General features: G+C 42.1%; 1 protein-coding gene across 4 annotated transcripts in view; it reads right to left on the bottom strand.

The window, feature by feature from the left end:
* The window catches only part of G3BP2 (G3BP stress granule assembly factor 2), a 38,091-nt gene extending 19,741 nt beyond the window's left edge, over positions 1-18,350 (bottom strand). For all 4 annotated transcript variants that reach the window (XM_059668295.1, XM_059668306.1, XM_059668302.1 and 1 more), the window contains exons 1-2: positions 18,217-18,350; positions 2,417-2,535 (exon numbers count right to left, since the gene is read on the bottom strand). In XM_059668295.1, coding sequence (XP_059524278.1) covers positions 2,417-2,511 — 95 coding nt within the window. In that variant the 5' untranslated portion in view covers positions 2,512-2,535; positions 18,217-18,350. The remainder of the gene's footprint in view (positions 1-2,416; positions 2,536-18,216) is intronic.
* Between the last annotated feature and the right edge of the window lie 1,035 nt (positions 18,351-19,385).

The raw sequence follows: 19,385 nt of genomic DNA, 5'->3' as shown, positions 1-19,385 counted from the left end.
TAATATTCAATTATCAAGAGAAGTCTAAGAGGCAATAGAGTTCTGGTATCAGAGAGACCTAATTTCCAGGTCCAGCTCTCTCATTCATTAGTTGTGTAATTTTAAGTATATTTAGGGTTTTTAAGTTCACTTTCCGTGGTTATAAATTAGAACAATGACTACCCCATAGGGTTTTTGTAAGGATTAAATGAATAATGACATAAAATTATTAGCGTATCTAGCACACTAATATACCATGCACCCAGATCATTAGCTATTCTCATCTAATTCCTGTTACATCTATTTTTTGTTAAGTGGAAAAATGAAATATTCATAAAACATTCTACATACTGATGCTGCAGTAGTTGACCCATTTCTTTTCCTTTAGATAAAAAAACTCAGTTATCTAGATTTGTTTGGGAATCAAATGCTGTTTAACATTCTACTTTTTGAGTTCCAAATGATTAATAACCCTTGAAAGGTTTAGATTAAATCAGTTTAGATTTAAAATAACAAATAATTCAGAGACTACATAAAAAAATCTACATTATTTCAACACCCAATTTTTTATTAATATTTTTATATTGCTCTTAAGTACACGATGCTTCTCTGGCATTACCTAAAGCAATTAGAATCAATATCTTTCAAAATTAGGGTTATCAAACGTGCAAGGTTGATTTTTTCATAAAGAGAATTCAAGTTCAATCATAAAACATGTTTAAGACTTCCTCTATGCCAAGTAATATTCTCAGTGCATTACATATACTGATTCATTTAACCCTAACAACAAACTCATGAAATAAGTGCTATTATCTAAATGAGCAAACTGAGATTCAGAAGAAGTTAAATTAACTTACCTAAGATCACACGCCTTTCAAGTGGGGCAGCTAAGACATAAACTCAGTCTGTCTCATTCCAGCGTCCATACTTTTAACTGCTACCCATATTTTAAAGTTTATACTATTTCCTCCCATTTTGTAAAACTGGCAAGCACATCAACTGCTATTATTTCACTGGATCACAACTTGGCTCTAAATGTGCCCAAGAAAAACCTTTAACATTTTGACTTCTAGGAACTTTCTCTAAAAGCACACAAAAATGTATGTGTGAGGATATTCGTTACAGTATTAACCAGTACAAAATTACAAACTAAATTTTCATTACTAGGGAAACTGGTTACATAAGTATAAAACAGTAGTGCTGCTATTTGAAACAATGGTGGAAAGTCTGTTTTACATTTTACCTTTTCATCATTATAAAAAAAGTTCCTTGCTTTAAAAAAAAAGCTAAAAACGTTAATTACCTACATTGTAAAACGATTAAATTTCAAATCATGAATGACCCTATTAATTCTATTCTCCTTCCACAAACACTGTCAACAAGAAAGCCTTGCCAAAGCCGGTTTGGCTCGGTGGATAGAGCGTCGGCCTGTGGACTGAGGGGTCCCGGGTTCGATTCCGGTCAAGGGCATGTGCCTGGGTTGTGGGCACATCCCCAGTGGGGGATGTGCAGGAGGCAGCTGATCGATGTTTCTCTCTCATCGATGTTTCTAACTCTCTCCCTTCCTCTCTGTAAAAAATCAATAAAATATATTAAAAAAAAAAGAAAAAAAAGAAAGCCTTTATTTTTATAATTAGGTAAATGTATAAGTATTCATTTTAGGTTAGGGGGGTGTTGCTATATAAAAATGTCTCCTGTAACAACACAGAATAATAGAAATGTTTAACAGTGCAGGGCATATTGCAAAATCTAACTTTAGAATAACCAGCATCCTTATAAGAGAACCTATAAATAATATATATATTTATCCTTAGCTCACTTGGCTAGAGTATTCTACAACAAATACTTGCAAAGCCTAATACTTACAAAAGTCTCACTTACCTTCCATCTGCTAAAATATATCAGAAAGAACATAAACCAATTTCATTTCAATCTCTGGAAAAAAATAAGCTTACAAATTCCAACTCTTACCAAAATAGGAAACAAGGCTCCTGTTGCTGTTTTACCAAGAAATACTATTTTGCAGATTAATCAAGAAATGTTCACAAGTATAATCACTTAATGGATTCATTTCCTAATGTTGCTATAGAAAACTTTAAGGAGATGACTTAAGCCCATGATTTCAAATTGCAGACTGGAACTCATTAGTTGTTAAGCCAAAGATGGTTGTTTTTTTAAATGAAACATAGAGTACCAGAGTATATAATTTTGTGCACATGCATAAGCATGTGATGTGTTATATTGTGTGAAATGGTTTTCTTACTGTGGATTTCATTGTTTTTAAAAATGGTTTTAGCCACCAGATGGTTAAAATATTAGATAAGGTTTACAAAAGATACTGTCAAGACAGGAGGTGACAGGAAGACAATATGTCAAGTCATATTCAAGAAAATAAAACTAAATAAAAAAATACTAAAATATACCATTTAAAATTTACCTGTGTAAATATTCTGGAGCTTTATTCAGCAAAGTATAATACTGCCTCACAAACTCCCGCCCTACAAGCAGCGGACTGGGCTTCTCCATAACCATTTCTTTGCTGCACAATGTCAAAATCTAAGGGAGCAAACACAAGAAAATTAAGTATTGGAAAGTCATCTTTGTAAACTTCCATGAAATAAATTTTGAGCCATACAAGTGGTAATTAAGAAAATTAATACCACTTATTAAAAAGTAGTTTAAAATGGCTAAAGAATTCCGAAAAACCACTGGTAACCTCCAACATCTGCATCTCCTGCCCTTATCCCTTAAAAGGGAGAAGTAGCACAGTTATTTCCAAAACTGTAAAATCAAGTAACCAAGAACAAGACAGTCCAGTGCTGCCTCAGATTATAAGAAAAAGTAGTAAGAACAAGTAACCAAGATTTTCCATTCATAGCACCTTTTTTCCTTTGGGGACCATTACCTCCTATGTTCATGAATTCATTTTTAAAAACTAGTTAGAGGGTACAGGGCAGGACTGGGAGATTACACTTATGGAAAAAGGACTAACTTGTCTCTTCTTCATATTTTCACAATAATGATTACCACTAAAAATCAACAATAATCTTGGTACTCAAAAGAAATTTTTTTTAATTAATTGGTGTAAGTTCTTCCCATCTTTCTTTCCATTAAGCATCTAACTAAGCCATGTACTGTACTGTTTATAGTAAGTTAAATACACTGGGGAACAAGACAAGACTCTAGCCCTCAAGGAGTGTATAGTCTGTCAAGGAATATTAAACAAGCAAACAAAGAACAGAATGTGTTAGGTGCTATGCTAAAAATTACTTTTAAGCTGAAATCTCAAAGATAAGGTCAAGAAACACAAATACAGCCCTAGCCGGTTTGGCTCAGTGGATAGAGCATCGGCCTGTAGACCAAAGGGTCCTGGGTTCCATTCTGGTCAAGGGCACATACCTTGGTTCAGGCTCCTCACCGGCCCAGAGCCCCAACCAGGGCCTAGGCCCGTGCATGAGGCAACCAATCTATGTGCTCTCTCTGTCTTTCCCTCATTCTTCTACTCTCCCTAAAATAAAAAATCAATGGAAAAATATCCTCGGATGAAGATTAACAAAATACAAACAAAAAAAAGAAAGAAAGAAAAACAGAAACACAACCTTTCATCATTTAAAGTAAATGTTTAATGTTTACAGCCCCAGAACAGTCAAAATTATAACAAGCCAGCCTGCATGGCTCAGCGGTTGAGTGTTGACCTGTGAACCAGGAGGTCATAGTTCAATTCCCAGTCAAGGCACATGCCTGGGTTGTGGGCTTGATCGCCAATGCGATTGGTGTGGGGCATGCAGGAGGCAGCCAATGGATGATATTCCTGACTCATCGATATTTCTCTCTCCCTCTCCCTTCCTCTCTTTCTAAAAATCAATAAAAAATATTTTTAAAAAACAGTTTTGTTCAAATGGTTAAAGACAGAAACAATATTAAGGATTGTTTCTGGGTTGGGGAACTTCATTGTTCCCTTTCTCCTCCGTATTTCCAAATTTTCTACAGTGGCACTTCTTCATTTATCCCAAATATCTCATCACATTTATAAGGTACATATTCACTTATCATTTTTCTCACATACAACCAAAGTAAGGTACTTTGATAGACTACACCTATCAATATCAAAGGAAGGGTCAAAATACACTAAAAAGTTATTGTAACAAGGTTCAAGAGGAACTTCAAATTACCTACCACCTAGAAAGTCACTGAAATATCATGATCATGTTATCATCCATTTAGATCAGAGCTACGCAAAGGGAATAGGAAATGGAGGTAACTTTTATTTGATTACTAGAGGCCCGGTGCACAAAAATTTGTGCACTCGGGGGTAGGGGGTCCCTCAGCATGGCCTGTGCCCTCTCACAGTCTGGGACCTCTCGGGGGTGACCACTTGTTGGCTTAGGCCTGTTCCCTGGGGGATTGGGCCTAAGATGGCAATCAGACATCCCTCTGGCAGCCCGGCAGCCCTTGGGGGATGTCCATTTGCCAGCGGGGAGCAGACCTAAGCTGCAGTCATACATCCTTAGCGCTGCTGAGGCAGGAGAGGCTCCCACCACCACCACTGTACTGGCAGCAATCAGCCTGGCTTGTGGCTGAGCAGAGCTCCCCTTGTGAGAGCGCACTGCCCACCAGAGGGCAGCTCCAGCATTGAGAGTCTGCCCCCTTGTGGTCAGTGTGTGTCACAGTGACCAGTCATTCCCAGTCTTTCTGCTGTTAAGGTCAGTTTGCATATTACCCTTTTACTATATAGGATAGAGGCCTGGTGCACTGGTGGGGGCCAGCTGGTTTGCCCTGAAGGGTGTCCCGGATCAGGGTGGGGGTCCCGCTTGGGTGCCTGGCCAGCCTGGATGAGGGGATGATGGCTGTTTGCAGCTGGTCACACCCCCTTCAGGGTGGGGGTCCCCACTGGGGTACCTGGCCAGTCTGGGTGAGGGGCTGAGGGCCATTTTCAGGCTGGCAGGCGACTGAAGCTCCCAGCCTCTTTTTTTTAATTCTGGGATTTATTTACCTTCTATAGCTGTCACTGGAGCTGAGAGCCGGCTCCAGCTCTGAGGCCGCGGCTGGCTAAAAGCAAGTATCTGGGTTTGTTTAGCTTCTATAATTGACACTCTGTTGCCATCACTGGTGCTCTAAGCTCTGAGGCCGTGGTGGCTGAAAGCAGGTCTCTGGGGTTTGTTTAACTTCTATAATTGAAACATTGTTGCTTCCGGAGCTCAGAGCTGGGCCGCAGCAGGTGGGGAAAACCTTGGATTCCTCCATCACTGGAGCAAGCAAGCTTCCTGCTCGCTTCAGCTGTGTGGCTGCTGGCCGCCATCTTTTAATTTGCATATCCTGCTGATTAGCCAATGGGAAGCGTAGCGGAGATATGGTCAATTACTATATTTGTCTATTATTAGATAGGATTATTCAATAAACTAGAGGCCTGTCCTTTCACAATCTGGGATGCCGAATGCAGCAGTGACCATACCAACTGGGGGCAGCTCCTGCGTTGAATATCTGCCCCCTGGTGGTCAGTGTGCATCATAGCTACCAGTCATTCCACCATCTGGTCGATTTGCATATTAGGGTTTCATTATATAGGATTATTCAAAGGAGCTAATTTTAAATGGTAAATGAGAAAAGGCAATGCTAATCTGGTAAAAGCCTAACAAATGGCTATATGTGGCTATGCAGAGCCTCTTTCTTAAGGCGCAGGAGGCTCCTCCACAGGGATGATAAAATGAAATAAAGTTGTCATTCAGAGGATGGGTTTTAAGTTAATTATACTGATAAATATAACTTAAAGATCAGTTACTTCTTTACCATAAGTCTGATTTAAAGTGAGTCAGAATTTAGAGGGCTAAAATATAATCGACTGACGGAAATCAAGCAGAAAATAAAGGTATTGGGGATGGCACAACCTTACTGATTAATCTATTTTTTAATGATAGACTAATTTATGTGTTCTACACAAGCAACTGCCATCTCTTCCATCCTCCCCCCCCTGCTTTCCCCAGAGTAGGAAAATTAACAGTTCAATAAATAAGGAATGCATCAAAGAAGCATTAGAGATAAATTATAGATGAACCACCAAACAAGGTAGTTTGGGACATGGAAAAAGCTGACTAATATAAAATTTGTGTTTATTATTCATGCAAGGCAGTGCATATAAGAAAGCCAAGAGAAAGAAAGAACCAAATTACCTATTCAGAATAAAAAGTCATGTGTTTTTTTTAATCTCAATTTCCTAATTTACAAATTGAGACATGATCTCTGGTCAAGCCTACAAGACTATGCAGGTCAATAAAGATAACCAAGACAGTACAAAAAAGATCTTCAGAAGTTTGTTAGCCTCTAGCACCCAAATACCAACATTATATCCAGCTTCCCTCATTATTTATTAAGCCTTAGCTATGTCCAAGACCATTCTACTGACCAACTCTGTCCCATCACACTTAAAATCCATGTGTACATTCATCAATAGCCTTTTATTTATTCCTATTTCTTAAAATGTCTCCTTCTCCATTTGCCTAGACTAATTCCTGAAGCACATACCCAGGGAAAATGCTCTCTATATCAACTGTTACCATTTTTTCTAAATCTCTTAATACTCATAAGCCACTGAGAAAAGCAGAGGGAAAAAGTAAAACATACACACAAATAAGATAGAAAAGAAAATCATATTGGACTTTCTATTGGTATCTATAATATGCTCAGATTTCCTCAATTTCAAAACGAATATTTAAAAAAACCTGTTATCAACCAAAGTTATTAGCCTCTATTCTTCCCATGACTAAAACTTCAGCTTTTAGTTAAGCACTTAGGTTTTTGTTTACTTTTAAAAGTCAGTGAATTAGTAGCATATAATGGAACTGTCCCCAAAGCAAACAACTTAAGACTAGTATGAATATAAAGTAAAAAATGAGCTGACATTTCTGTTCTACTCTGTACAAGTTCAATACTGGTTGAATAGTAAATAGAAATTACAGAAAGTTAGATTTAGGTTCAAGCCTATCATATATATCTAAAAAGAGGTAATATGCAAATTGTCCAGGACACCATAACGTCACAACCGCTCAGGAGGAGGCTGCGTGCGCAGGTGGGTGGGAGGGACTGCGTGCGAGGTAAGACAAGCCATGATGCCGCAGTGGCCTGAGCAGGCTGAGTGGAGACAGGGGGGCCTGCCAGCCACCGTGTGCCAGCAGTCCCGCCTCTGCACGTGAGCTGCAGAGGAAACACCTTTTCTGATTGCTCATTGGTTAAGCTCCCAATACACCACTCGCAGTGTTCTTGGTAACTTGGGTAATAAGAATTCAAGAAGGTGGTCTAGGGTTTTTCCACCTCACTCCTGGAGGAAAAAACAACCAGTCGACCAGTCGCTTTGATGCATACTGACCACCAGGGGCAGACAACGCAGGAGCTGGTCCCTGGTGGTCAGTGCGCTCCCACAGTGGGAGTGCCGCTCAGAGGGTGGGTCCACAGCTGCTCGGCTGACTGAGATGAGCAGCGCCCCCACAGTGGGCTGATCCCCACAGGCCCGAATCCGGTGCACCGAGCCTCTAGTCCTATATAATAAAAGCCTAATATTCTAAACGTCCGACCATTCAACCAGTCACTATGACGCACACTGACCACCAGGGGGCAGATGCTCCAACCAATAGGTTAGCTTGCTGCTGGGTCTGGTGGATCCAGACTGGGTGAGACAGGTCAAACATGCCCTAGAACCCTCCCGTGATCCCTCCCTGGCCAACTGGCCCCGATTGGCGCCAATCGGGACTCGGCGAGATGGGCTGGACATGCCCTGGATGAATTCATGCACCAGAACTCTAGTATAAATATAATGAAAGAATAACCTGAAAGAGCTATTTCATGAATAGCCAGTCACTGCAGGTATTTATTGCAGAGACTAACTGAATAATTCAGCAGAAATATTGTCAAACTAGTCATGTGTCTAACAAAGATTAGGTAACTCCAATGCCAGCATTCTAGAAGTCTATTAACAAGAACACCTTTGACTCCTATTTCAATACTCATTCCAACCTTTCTAATGATTGAAACCTTATGCATTCACATTTGGGTCCAGCTAAAATATTGTTCCCTGAAAAGCTTATCTGACTGCCCCAATAGGATATAATTATCTTACCTCTGAATTCTCAACTTTGGGTCTTTATCATGACACTTCATTAGTCATATCCTGCCCTAAATTACTAAATGTGTATCTGTCTTAGTCTTCCTCTTCTCTACTCCCCTCTCATGTATTATATTCTGAGCTTTCCCTTGAATGTCATTCCTCGAAAGTCACAATTGTACTAAAAAATCCAATGACCTCTCCTCACTCCTCTATGTGTCTGCATTATCACTGTCGACCACTTCCTTCTAATGCTTCTACATTTCTATGATGAGGCCAATAACCTACAACTCAACACCTATAATAATGACTAACATAAAAATCTAAAAGTACTAACTGTTTACAAGATAGAGAGAGTTGGTAGGAATGAAAAAATGTTAATCACTTCAGAAAACAGTAAGGCAGTTTCTTATCAAATTAAAAACATACACATATCCCATATTATTCAGCAATCCCACTCCTACGTACTTATCCAAGAAAAATGAGGCATATCTCAAAAAACATGTATGCTGTTTATGACAGCTTTATTAATAAACATTCAAAAGCTGGAAACAACAAAATGACCATTAGCCAGGAGAATAAATAAATTGTGGTGTAAGTCCATGCAACTGAATACTGCTCAGCAATAAAAAGAACTAACTTATGCAACAACATGGATGAGTTTCAAAAACATTATTCCAAGCTAAAGAAGTTAATCCTATATAATTCTATTGATAGGACATTCTGTAAAATGTAAAAATTACAGGATTACATCAGTTCAGGGGCTGGAGGCAGAAGGGAAACAACTATAAAGGAACATGAGGGAACTTCAGGTGATGGAAATAGCTTGTACCTCGATTGAAGTGGTGGTCTCATGACTGTGTATGTCTGTCCAAAGTCATATAACTGCACATGAAAAGAGTGGTTTTTACTCTTTGTAAATTACTCCTCAATTAAAATTTAGCAATGCAATTATGCTTCATTATGTCAATCATTTCACAACCATTTATGGAGAATCTACCACAACTAAGCATTTATAAGAGAAACATGGTACCCTGAAATCAATACTATTCAACAGTTCAAAAAAGGCAATTTATTCTAGGTTACCATCTTTCACCTACTAGGATTAACAAAAATTAATATCCAGTACTGTTAAGAATATGGGAAAAAGGCTCTTTCACAAACAGTATTGGTGGGAATATAAACTGTTAAAACCTTTTGGAGATTTAATTTCACAGTTTTAATAAAGTAATAAAAATGAACACATACACAGTAATCACACTTCAAGAAGTAAATGCACAAAGATGGTATATTCAAGGTTTTTCATTGCCACAAAAGAAAAAAAAATCAGTCTAAATGTCCATCAACAGGGAAATGATTTACTAAATTATGGCATAGCTATAAAATACAAAATTATACACTCAATAAAAATAGGGAAAAACAGGAAAGTTATACCTACACCACATTGTCCAAGTATTTAAAAGAACATATATTGACTTTGTAGTTTTAAAAATAGTATTTTTAAATTTTTCATTTAGGTTTGATAATCATCAAACAGATATGAGTTACTGGTTAGGAAACATGGCTCTAGAACAGTGGTTCTCAACCTTCTAGCCCTTTAAATACAGTTCTTCATGTTGTGACCCAACAATAAAATTACTTTCGTTGCTACTTCATAACTGTAATGTTGCTTCTGTTATGAATCGTCATGTAAATATCTGATATGCAGGATGGGCTTAGGCAACCCCTGTGAAAGGGTCATTCTACTGCCAAAGGGGTCGCGACCCACAGGTTGAGAACCGCTGCTCTAGAATAAAGTGTGAAAATTCATTTAGTAGTACTAGTTAACCAAAAAAGTACCGACAGTATGCTTACATTAGTGACCATTAATAGTTAAAGTCTGAGTGTGCTTAAATATTACCAACTAACTGAAGATAAAATTGAGAAGGCTGAAATGGGAGAAACAGACCATAAAGATACCATGCTAGAATTAAAAATAAGCAACTCCATAGAGAAAGAATATAATGAAAAACTTACTGCCTAAGACTGTAAGGTACACTCTCCAAGTTTAATGTTTCCAAGAGGTAATTTAAAAAACACTTGTGTTTACCTGAGATAGTACTATTTTTTCAGATAACCTGATACCAATGGTCTTAGAAACAAAAATAAATCGAACCCCAACTGTGAAACATCAATTCATGTGCAGTCATTATGTCCCCTTTCACCACTATTATTCAACACTAGAGGCCTGGTGCTTTGTGCACTCGGGTGGGTCCCTCAGCCCGGCCTGTGCCCTCTTGCAGTCTGGGGCTCCTTGGGGGCCCCTTCCCCTGGCTGCTGGCACCAGTTTTCCTCCGGCGCCTGGAACCCAGGCCTTCGCTCTTCGCCGGAAGGGGCCCGGGCCCTGGGGGCATGGAGGAGGCCGGTGCGGCAGGTGAGGGGCTTAGCTCCTCATTCACTGTGCGCGGGCCCCAGGGGCGTGGCAGAGTGTCCGCATCAGGGGGGCTCTCCAACATCACCAGCCACCCTGGTCTCTGACCAGCATTTGGTCTGAGAGGGTTCCTGCCACCGGCACCACTTGTGTGCTCCACCAGGGGGCAGTGTGCTCCCCATGACCCTGAACTCTTAGAGCAGGGATTCCCGTTTTACCCACCCCTGACCCCAGAGAGCCAGGACACCAAATCACAGAATGAACTTCTCAACCAGATTCACTCGCCGTGCGTGGGTCCCAAGGGCGTGGCCGAGGCCAGAGCGGCGGGCTTCCCTCTTTGCTCTTCGCTCGCTGCTCCTGCCCAGGGCCAGCCGGCTTCACTCTGTCGGTTGGTGCCTACATATGCAAATTAACCATTTTTGTTGGAGGTTAACCGCCATCTTTCTTGGCAGTTAATTTGCATATCGCCCTGATTAGTCAATGGGAAGTGTAGTGAAGGTATGGTCAATTACCCTTTTTGTCTTTTATTAGATAGGACTAGGGGCCCGGTGCACGAAATTCGTGCACTGGGTGTGGGGGTGGGGTGGTGGTGGGGAGTGTCCCTCAGCCCAGCCTGCCCCCTCTCACATACTGGGAACCCTCAGGCATTGACCCCCATCACCCTCCAATCGCAGGATCGGCCCCTTGCCCAGGCCTCACGCCTCTGACAGAGGTGTCAGGCCTGGGCAAGGGACCCTCATTTCTCCCCATCACTGGTTCTGCCCCCAGCCCAGGCCTGATGCCTCTGGCCTAGGCGTCTGGCCCGGGCAGCGGGGACCTGCAGTGGCAGCGGGGGGGCGCCGCGATCACGCGGGCTCGGCCCCTGCCCCTGCAGGATGCCTCTGGCTGAGGCGTTCAGCCCGGGCAGCGGGGACCCACAGCTGCAGCGGCCCCACGAATCTGGACTCCGCTTTAGGCCCAGGCAAGGGGCCCCTAGCTCCTGGGACTGCCAGCTTCGACCGTGCCCATCGCTGGCTCCACCCCTACTTCCTGCTATCACTGGCCAGGGTGGAAAAGGCGCCTGATTCTCCAATCATGGCTGGGGGGCAGGGCAAAGGCGGCCCTGGGGCCGCCTTTGCCCTGCCCCCCAGCTCTTAGCTCCCCCCTGGGTTTCTGATCACTGTCAGTGGCAGGGGGCTTCTTCCTGCTTTCCCTTTCGCCTCCCTGCATTGTGCCTACATATGCAAATTAACCGCCATCTTGTTGGCAGTTAACCGCCATCTTGTTGGCAGTTAACCGCCATCTTGTTGGCAGTTAACTGCCAATCTTAGTTGGCAGTTAATTTGCATATAGCCCTGATTAGCCAATGAAAAGGGTATCGTCGTACGCCAATTACCATTTTTCTCTTTTATTATATAGGATAGTACTGGAATGTGGGAAGAGCTCAGGAGATTTATCTCAGTGCAGTGGCAGATGCAATGGCGTGAGCGCACTCCACCTATACAAGCTTCCTTGGCACACTGGGAAGCGGCGGCGCCCGCCTGAGTAAGCCCCCTAGAGCCCCTACATAGTACCCTATCTTTCCTACCACTGGTTGCCCTAAGGATGGTGTAAACTTCTGATTGGTCTGGAATGTTATATATGTTGCTGCACTTAAACAATAAAATCAGATCTGCGTCTTGAACCGGTCTCCGGAGTCGGGCATGCCTCGTTAGGACTCCATCGGCCTCACCCCTGCGGGACCCCCTGCCTCACTGGAAGTCCTAACCACAGAAATCAGATAAGAAAATAAAAGGCATCCAAATTGGAAAGGAGAAAGTAAAACTGTGATTATTCACAGATGACTTGATATTGCACATAGAAAACCCTAAAGACTCCACAAAAAAACTGCTAGATTTAATAAATGAATTCAGAAAAGTAACAGGATACAAAATTAACATCCGGCTATCAATGCCATATTTAAACACCAATAATGAACTCTAAGAAAAAGAAACTAAAAACAAAAAAACAAGCCCATTTATCATTGCAACAAAAAAAATAAGATACTTAGGAATAAACCAACAAAGTAAAAAAATTATACTCAGAAAACTATAGGACATTGAAAACATAGAGGAAGATACAAACAAGTGTAAGCATATACCGAGTTCATCACATCATTAAAATGTCCATACTACTCAAAGCAATCTACAGATTCAATGCAATCCCAATTAAAATACCAACATATTTCATAGATCTAGAACAAATATTCTAAAAACTTATATGGAATCAAAAAAGACCCCAAACAGCTGCAGCAATCTTGAGCAAGAACAAATTTGGAGGAGATCACAATACTGGATATCAAACTATACTGCAATGCCATTGTAATTAGAACAGCCTGGTACTGGCACAAGAACAGGCAGACAGACAAATGTAACAGGACAGAAACCCCAAAATCCACCCACACCATTATGACCAATTAATATTTGACAACGGTGGCAAGAGCAAACAATGGAATATAAATAGTCTCTTCAATAAATGGTACTGGGAGAATTGGACAGGTCCATACAAAAAAAAAAAAAAAAAGAAACTAAACCATCAACTTACACCACACACAAGAATAAACTCAAAATAGATAATTGATAAAAGATTTAGGTGTAAGTCAGAAAACCATAAATATCCTAGAATAAAACATAGGCAGTACAATTTCAGACATTTAATGTAGCGGCATTTTAACCAATACATCTCCTAGGGCAAGAGAAACAAAGGAAAAAATACACATAAGGTACTACATCAAATTAAAAAGCTTCTGCACAGCAAAAGAAACCATCACCAAAATGAAAAGGGAACCTACCGTATGGGAGAATATATCTGCCAATGATACACCTGATAAAGGATTAATTTCCAAAATATATAAAGAACTCATACAACTCAACACCAGGAAGACAATCCAATTAAAGAAATTGGCAAGGGACCTAAATAGACACTTCCCCAGAGGACATACAGATGGCCAATAGACATATGAAAAAATGCTCAAAGTCACTAATCACCATAGAGATGCAATTTAAAACTACAATGAGCTATCACTGCCAGAATGTCTACCATCAATACATCAATAAAGAACAAGCATTAGTGAGAATGCAGAGAAAAGGGAACCCTAGTACACTGCTGGTGGGAATGCAGCCACTGTGTAAAACAGTATGGAGTTTCCTCAAAAAATTAAAAATTGACCTGCCTTCTGACCCAGCAATCCCATTTCTGGGAATATACCCTAATAATCCCGACATACCAATCAGAAAGAATGTCTACACCCCTATGTTTATAGCAGTGTTATGTACAATAGCTAAAATCTGGAAACAGCCTAAGTGCCCATCAGTAGATGGGTGCATAAAAAAGCAGTGGTACATTTACACAATAGAACACTACACGACTGTAAAAAAGAAGGATTTCTTACCGTTTGTGACAGCATGAATGTACCTGGAGATTATTATGCTAAGCGAAATAAGCCTGTCAGAGAAAGACAAATACTGTATGACCTCACTTATTTGTGGAATCTAATGAACTAAACAGGTCCAGAGGTATGGATGCAGGGAACAACAGACTAACAGACCTCAGAGGGGAGAGGGTGGGAAGGAAGGGAGGAGATTAACCAAAGAACATATATGCAAATATGCATAGCCCATGGGCACAGACAATAGTGTGGTAAAGGCCTGAGGAGGGGCGGGGGCTGGGTGGAGGAGGGCAAAGTGTGTGTGGGGGGAATGGGAAACATCTATAATGCTGTCAACAATTTCAAAAAAAATAAACTAAAAAAATAATATTCTCAAATACTACAAAACCATAGGGGGAAAAACAAAAAACAACAACAAAAAACAGAGTGTAAAATTTTAAATGACGGTCTGATTTCAATAACGTTACGGCAAGGTATGCACTTCAGCAAGACAGTGAAGTTAATTTTTCGATCTACTATAGAAAATAATTATCAGAGCAGATTTCAATAAAAAATACAAAGTAACTTTGTATCCCACCTATTATCTTTAATCTCAGGGATCTCAAATGACATCTCCATTTTTATTAAAGAAACTATTATCCATAAAATAGCTAGATCTACATATAATCATAAAACCTAATTATAATTTGTTAACTTCAAACACCTGGCTTCAACAACCACTATATATAAGCATCAAAATGCATAATCAAAAATTTACTCTCCGAGGAGCCTGGAGTGTCCTGACCACCTATTAAGAATAAGAAACGCAGCATCTTTGCTCAAGTAGTTCTAAGAGGGGGAAAATAATTCACTCATTACAAATTACTGACATAAAAATTCATGTCACACTTTGGTGGCTATTTCAATGCTTGGAGAAAATGGTCAAAATGAAAACTGCTAAGAAGTTGAGACACATGTCTTATTTAAAAAATGAAACAAAATAAAAAAGACCCCCAAGAAGCCAAAAGAAAATGACATTTAGGAAAATAATCTACAAAAATTTTTTCAGCACTGTAAAGTTAAATGTATTATATCCTGCTTCTTATAAAAAGACTAAGATTTCTACAAATAGGATGCAGTTCTTTTTACCAGGAGAAAAAAAAACTGTATTACCAAAGGCCATGTCTATGCTAGGACACAGTTTATCTCTACTACTGAATACTTACTCCCTTACCCCTCTAGAGCCCCTCATTGGGGCTCATACAATTCAGGCCCAGGCTCTTTCTCACTGAACCATTCTCAATAGCTAACCCATTTTCAAAAGCCGATCCCAAATTAAAATTAGAATCTTCCAAAATTCCAGGTAGGTCTGTTTAAAATGACTTTACCAATCAAACAGCAATGTATCTCTCTCTAGAGAGCAAAGCTACTTTGTTGTGGCAGACCATTGAATGAAAGCATCACAATCAAGATCCATGCACCAGTGGTGGAAATGAACAATAAAAGGTAGTTGTGGGTTAAGCTTTTTCTTTTTTTAGGCCTCAAAGGTAAGGAGGCAAGTTTTGAAACTCAGAAACTATTAAAAGTGATCAAGTATTGGGAGGAAATGCTGACCAACAATAATAAAAGCATGTATTTATATTATGCTTTCAAGTTTAACAAGTAACCTACATATTTCTTTATCTCCTTGAAATAGATAGGATATCAGTTTCATTTACAGAAAAGGAAACTGATGTTTAGAGAGCCTAAGAAAAGGAAGGAGTTCAAAGTCCCTCCTTATAGTTATGAAAGAGATGACCTGAAATCAGGTCTCCTGCCTCTGGTGATGTTTTCATTACACCTGTTAAAAACAATTGCTTTAGAAGAACAGCCAAAGACACAACTGTTCACATATTTGATATTGTTGGTAGAAACAAAAAAGCAGGGGACAATAACATAATAGGAAATCTGAAAAGTGTCACCCCAACATACTAAAAAAGTTTTATCAAATAGGGTAAAATATATAGAAATTAAACAATAAGCTGAGACACAGCAGTCAAGAAACTGATATACTATTGCTTCTGAGCCAGTCCAGAGTTCTGGGAGGAGAACCAATTTGCCTTATCAGTTCTTAAACAAGTGTCCACCAGTGGCGAGTAACCAAGTCATGTTTGTCATTTAAGTTCTACTGAATTCAAAAGTTCAGAAACAACCCTTAAATTTGTACCTATCAAAACCAGATTTGAAAAGTAGTGATTCTCCACCTCCATACCCCCTCAGCATAAATTATGTGGGAAAGTCTTATTTAAAGCAATTTAGGAAAGAATTTTCAATCCTGATAGTGGGTAATCAACAGCAATAATTCTGCAGGATAAGGATACTGTTAAAAATCTAAAGACACTATTAGTAGTATTTATAGATTTTCAGTAACTGCTATAGAAATTTTCTTTTTTGATCTCTCATAAGTGAAAAATGGATAATTAGTATTTCCTGCTACCAACAGTGCCAATATTATTCAACTCGAGCTGTCTGCTGGCAATTCAAGTTGCAAAATGAACATTCAATTAGACTATCAAATGATTAAATACTTATTTTCTCCACGGTCCTACTTTTGATCCCCATTTACCCCACAAGCATTATGGTTCTCTCCACTCTTAATACTTGTTCACACTTGACTAATATTTCAACCTCGGATATTCGCAATCAGAACAGCTCTTAGTAATAAGCAAGCCACTGCAGGTCCTTATCCTACCTATAATTCCTGATAACTTTTCAGAATTAAACAGCAGTTAGAGATTGAAACATATGACTGAGTTCTAAAAAATTTAAGAAAACGGAAAGGTAAATAAACATCACCAAAGAAACACATAATTCAGTTCTAAGTTCAAACTCATCATACCGTCTATTTCTTAAGACCAGGAATTTGGGGCATAGAAAGGACCACTGGATACTATAATGTTTACTTAGAAACCTTGCTCACAGGCCTAAGGCTATATTAACTGCCAAATATGGTGCTGGACAAGGAATTACCATCTTCTTACCCTCTAGTATTCGGGGCTCCCTAATGGCAGTAAATGGTTCACGGAACCAGGTACATGCATTGCTAACATTTGGAAGACTAAAACGAGGTCTGGAGCCTTGAACCCCAAACCAGAATTTTAAACCAAGTTAATATCACGACAATCCTATGGGGGTGGGGGGGGATCAGAGAGGATAACTTGGCTGTGTTGCACCTTCGGAGCACGTGTGTTTTTGTCTGTCTAAGAGAGCAAAGACACCGCCCCCCCGCCCCCCCCCCCTCCAAAATTGGCTAAAACATTAAGTAGACCTTGAAGGGGGAAAAAATAATACTGATCTATGCTGAAAATGGTAGATGCAAATCTATACTCGCTCCAAAGCGAGCAGCACAGGGCCATCTTAAGAAATCTGCTTTTAGAGAAGCAGGTAAAATTCGACCAGATTCGACTAACAAAATGAGCACTAGGGAAGCTTAGGTTCCTCCCTTGGGCTATCCTTCCCGCACCCCTCCCCCAAAAAAGTGGGGTAAGGAGGAAGAAATCCATGCTTCAAAGTCCTCAAACATCTTTTCAGTTCCTGGGTCAATAAAGGATCGTTTACCAAAAAAAAAAAAAAAAAAAAAAAAGGGGGAGGGGGGGGCACGAAGCGAACGTCATCTATAGCTCCAGTTTCTGACCCCGCCGGGGATAAACCCGAGAGGGGCTCCCGGGCCGCGGAGCACCCGGCGCTGGGGGAGCCAAGCGGCGGGCGCCTTCAACCCCGGATTCTGTTTCGCTGCACAGAAATGGTGCCCGGAGGCCTCTACTTTCGCATCTGCGTCGCTTCTGCCTCCTCCGACACCGCCGCTCTCCCCTCCCCCACGGGCGGGGCGACTGCCTCCCTGCTCCCCGCGAACCTGGACTAAGAGCCGCGAACGAGTCGGAGCGGAGGCCGCTGGGCTCCCCACCTGCAGCGTCCTCCCCGGAAAGCTCACTCCCTCGCCGGCCGGCCGACGCCTCCATCAGCGCGCTCTGGGGAACGACTGCGTCCCCTGCCCGTCTCGCCGCCGCATCCCTTCCCGACGCCACTCCACCTGTGCCCTCGGAGCCTGTGCCCTCGGAGCCTCCGCCGCACCGCGCGGCCAGTCAGCGCCCTTCCCACGCGGCCCCCCGCCCCTCACCTGGGAGCAAACGCTCGGCTTCTCTCCCGCGGACCCGGCAGCGTCGGCGGCCAGCGGGCGCAATCAAGGTCCCGGCCGCCAAACCTCCGGCACCCGGGCTCCCGCTCTGGACGGTTGCCTCGAGCCGCCGCGCGAGCAGGGACGGTCCCCTTCCGACCACCGCACCGACCTCCCTCGCAGGCCCCCTCACACACCTTCAACCAACAGTGGCGGCGGGTACGTCGCGCGGAGGTCGGCGGGAGAGGCGCGGAGAGCCGGCGGCAGCGGATTCTTCTCGCTCGCCGTCCCCGCCCTCCAACAAACGTCAAACCTGGGGAGCCGGAGAGCCGCGAGCTTGTCCCCTCACCACCAGCCCTTCCCCGGCGCCAGGCGCTGCGGCGAGCGACTAGGAACACGGACGTCCCGCCCCCTTTGCCGCCGCCCCCTCTTATTGTTTTACCCCTGCCGACAGGGCTGGGGAACCCCCAGCACAGCCTCAGCCAATCACGCATCTCCTTCGCGAGCTGGACCCAACCTTCGCTCGTCCCTCTGCGGAGCACGCGCAGACCATCGCCGCGCTCACGTACTCCCGCGCCCGGAAAGCCGGGGAACCGGAACCGGCCTGAAGCCGGTACGAGTCCGCTGATTTGACGTCACAAGGAGGCTGCCTTTCTCCTGGCTGGAGGCTCTGGTCTCGCCGCCCTTCGAGATCGCGCCAGAACAGGGGCCGGTTCGTTCGCCTGCAGAGCTGCATCTTCTGCGCTGTTTTTGGAGACCGATATTTCTGCTCCCCGTTGATTACTAATGTTAAGAGGGAGGGAATTGAGTGATTTTCTTCTCGAGCTAGGTGTCTGCAGGTTGTTTGCCGCCCTAGATGAGCATAAAATGCAGCCAGTGGTTTCAGGTGCTTGCACCCTAAACTCACCTATATTGTTTATGAACCCATCCTAGGAAGTGGAGGTTTTAAGCTCCACCGAGATCAAATTGACCCTAACAACTCAAAGCAATATATAAATACATATCTGGGGCCTCCTAGGTGCGGGGCCCTAGGATGTAGGGAGGGAAAAATGACACAGACAGGAAAAGGATCTATTTCTTTGTGTACCCGTTTTGTATTTAAGAATTGCTAAATACATACTAATAATTTTACATACTAAGGAAGCTAAAAGGCTAAAATCCTAGGAGATATCAGGATTACAGTCCTGCCCTAGATCTAGACACAGACTTGGTCCCTGGGCATAGCTGGGAAAACACTAGATACTGACTCTCCTGACCTTGACTCATGGAAAAAGCCAAATCTCCTTACAGTCAAGGAAGCCACTTTGCACCTTAGTTCTGGCAATGTTTCTCAAAGAGTGTCAAGACAGCAGAGGCATTTTGGAAG

The sequence above is a fragment of the Myotis daubentonii genome, chromosome 1 (genome assembly GCF_963259705.1).
Source record: "Myotis daubentonii chromosome 1, mMyoDau2.1, whole genome shotgun sequence".
NCBI lineage: Eukaryota > Metazoa > Chordata > Mammalia > Chiroptera > Vespertilionidae > Myotis > Myotis daubentonii.
This window is presented reverse-complemented; position numbering and strand designations above follow the sequence as displayed.